This window comes from Macrotis lagotis, chromosome 4, assembly GCF_037893015.1.
Source record: "Macrotis lagotis isolate mMagLag1 chromosome 4, bilby.v1.9.chrom.fasta, whole genome shotgun sequence".
Classification (NCBI taxonomy): Eukaryota; Metazoa; Chordata; class Mammalia; order Peramelemorphia; family Peramelidae; genus Macrotis; species Macrotis lagotis.
Genome location: NC_133661.1, coordinates 190,424,190 through 190,427,660, shown reverse-complemented (window position 1 = coordinate 190,427,660; position 3,471 = coordinate 190,424,190). Strand labels below are relative to the sequence as shown.

Below are 3,471 nucleotides of genomic sequence, written 5' to 3'. Positions count from 1 at the left end.
ACCACCAGGAAATATCAATAAATCAGATATGGTACAAAATCTAAAATTGAGTTCAACAGGTAAGTGACTCCTATGTGTAAAATCTCAGGACAGAAATGAAAAAAAAAATGTTTCCTCTCAGGGAGCTTACGTTTTACTAGTGTGATACATCTATGCAAATAAGCACAGTAATAATGATAAAATCTAGCATTATAGGCAGAATACTTAAGATTTAGCCAAGTTCTTTTTAAATGGTATCTGTTTATCCAGGAAAATAGAAATGAAAGAGCATTAAAAAAAAAGTCCTCCAAGAGTACATGGTGGGAGTGGGGGGGGGGGGGGGAGGAAGAGTGCATCAGGAAAAACTTAACAGAAGCTAAAGGCAAAGGAGAACCCTGATGGAAGAAAAGGTTTTTGAGAGGAAGCAGTGCATTCCAGGCAAAGGCATAACTTGTATTGGGACAGTATATGTTAGCTAGGCAATGCTGAGGATAAACTTTTGGACTTGGAGTCAGAAAGACCTGAGTTTGAACTGAGGCAAGTCATACAAACTTTCTTAGTCTTAGTTACTTCATTTGAAAAGTGAAGGAAATAGATTTTCTCAAGTGTTTTCCAGTTTTAACTCTTTTGATTACAAATAGTTGTCCAGTCATACAAAATGATAAAGTGATATAAGATTTTTGAAGTTTGATTCCCAATATATTCAAGCTGTCTGCTTTTGATCCCAATAATTTTATTTTCTTCTTAATACTTTCTTCAGGTAAATTTCAGAATCTACTTTGCATGCTGCAATAATGGATGGATCAAATGAGTCTGTGGTGTATGAGTTTGTTTTGTTGGGACTTGCAAGTTCTCAGGAGATGCAAGTTCTTCTGTTTCTGTTCTTCTCAGTGTTTTATTTGGTGAGTATGCTGGGGAACCTCCTTATTGTACTGACAGTTATAGGGGATACTCGGTTACATTCACCCATGTACTTTCTGCTGGCTAACCTCTCTTTTATTGACACATGTGTTTGCAGTATTGCAACCCCTAAGATGATTTCTGATCTTTTCAAAAAGCGCAAAGTTATCTCACGGAATGGCTGCATTACCCAGATGTTCTTTATTCATATTGCTGGGGGTACTGAGATGGTTCTCCTCATAATTATGGCCTTTGATCGATTCATTGCAATATGCAGACCTCTTCACTACCTGACAATTATGAGCCCTAGAAGGTGCATCTTGCTTTTGATGATGTCTTGGATTATTGGCTTTATACATTCTATGATGCAATTGGCTTTTGTTGTAAACTTACCATTCTGTGGCCCTAACAAAGTAGATAGTTTTTATTGTGATTTTCCTCGGTTCATTAAACTTGCCTGCATGGATACCTATAAACTGGAGTTCTTGGTCACTGCTAATAGTGGTTTCATCTCCATGGGCACTTTCTTCATATTGATGGTTTCTTACATGTTCATCCTGGTTACTGTTCGCAAACACTCTTCAGGAGGCTCCTCCAAAGCCCTTTCCACCCTGTCAGCTCACATCACAGTAGTGATCTTTTTCTTTGGTCCATGCATAATTGTCTATGTATGGCCATTCCCTACATTGCCAATAGATAAATTTCTTGCCATTTTTTATGCAGTTATCATCCCTGTTATGAATCCTGCCATTTATACATTCAGGAATAAAGAGATGAAAGTGGCAATGAAGAAGTTGTTCAGTAACATCATAAGTTCCAGAAAGTTTTCTTAAATATATATATCCCGAGCATGTCAAACAGATTGGAGACACAAGAGTACCTGCTGAGTTGTTAGTAGTCATTTTAGATAATGTTTAAATACTGTTGATGGGATAGGGTCTCTTTTCAGAATTCTTGTTTACAATTAGCTAAACCCCTCAAGGGAATTTATACTCCAAAGACTGAGAAGGCAAGGTAGTACAATGGATATAGAACTGAACTTGGAGTCAGCAAGACCTGATTCTGGGACTTTAATTTTCTTCCTGCTTATAATTCAAGACACTCTTCATGGCTTTCATCACATATGGTGAGTCACTTTGATCCATGGGATCATTAAGATCATAAAACAAAGAAAAAACAAGGTATATTACTTGAAAATTACTCTTTCAGAGGCTCAGAGGTTTTTTTAAAATTTTTTAATCAATCAAAAAATTGTATGCATTCTATCATGTTTCCATTTTCAGAGCAGATGTGACAGAAACTGTTGGGATATCTGTGAGCAGAATGGAAGATATGCCCAATTATTAGTGAACTTTCCCCTAGCCAAGAATTTAATCGTGTTTAATGTAATAGTTGAGTAACTAAGTCAGGTCACTTCAAATTTCTCTTTTACAAAATGGAGATGTACTTGATAGACTCTAAGTTCCTTTTCAGCTCTAAGTAGTTAGACATTAGAGTAAGAATGAAACTATTTTATCCTTCCTGGTTATTATTCAAGACTGTCTGGATGGCTATTATTATGCATGTTGGGACCCTTAGAGGCAATAGATCACTAAGACTATAGATCTAGATCCAGATAGGACCCTAGAGACTCTCTAGCCTAGCCTCCTCAGAAACTGAGACCCAGGTAGATTAAGTGATTTGCCTAAGCTTACTTAGAAGTCTACATTTGTAGTAACTGGGATATGAATTTTGTCTCCAGACTCTGTGTTCTTTCCATTGTAACTTGATGCCTTTAATTCTTTTGAAAAAAAAAATAGGATTAGAATAGGAACAGGGTCTCTGTAAATACTTTCTTCAGGGAGCTACACCCCTGCTGAAACAATTTGTTACTTACTCTGGCACTAAAGAGAGCCAGCTAGAACATTGTGATATTAAGAGACTTGTTCTGGATCACATTACCAGTAAGTGTTAATAATTGAACTTGAAGTTTGAGTTTTTTTTGAGGCTGTGCAATCTTTTGAATATTGTATTTGCATTTTTAATTGAAGTCATTTTCAATATAATTTCACACAGGTTTCCTGAATAAAATTTACCCCTATTGTAAATGTACATTCTTTATTGGGTTTGTTCTATATTTGAATCAGCAGTTCCCAATTTGTGGACCAGTGATCATTTTGGGGTTTGGTTCTTATCCCAAAGGGGTCTGAAAAGCTATAGGCTGATCATAGTCATTTTGATTTTTACACAACTCCAATATGTTGCTTGATAATAGGACATATTGAGAACAATATTTTATGTAGACTGAATGATAACTTGCATATATATATGTATTTATATTTTTGAATGTATGTAATGTTCTTAAGATATATAAAAATAAATTCATTCAAAAAGTGTAATGATTACTTAGTAACTTTTTATTGGTCAAGTTTATTTTAATTTAGGAGAGAAAAATAAAAAAAGTATATTACTTAAAATTCTTTTTACTTGAAATTATATAATACAATGGAATAATTGCTTATAGTGGTTTTTTGTCACTTCATATAACAAATACTATACTTTGAAAATTAAAAGAGAAGGAAGACAGGAAAAAAATGAACAACACTGATCAAT

At 34.7% G+C, this 3,471-nt stretch overlaps 1 protein-coding gene across 1 annotated transcript; it reads left to right on the top strand.

Annotated features, from left to right (window-relative positions):
- The first annotated feature begins 773 nt into the window (after window positions 1-773).
- LOC141520244 (olfactory receptor 4F6-like) lies at window positions 774-1,712 on the top strand. The gene has a single exon (XM_074232033.1). The coding sequence runs from the start codon at window positions 774-776 to the stop codon at window positions 1,710-1,712; it is 939 nt and encodes a 312-aa protein (XP_074088134.1).
- Window positions 1,713-3,471: the final 1,759 nt, after the last annotated feature.

Excerpts from the sequence above, each read along its gene's own strand:
- LOC141520244 (XM_074232033.1), top strand. The coding sequence starts at position 774 with ATGGATGGATCAAATGAGTCTGTGGTGTATGAGTTTGTTTTGTTGGGA.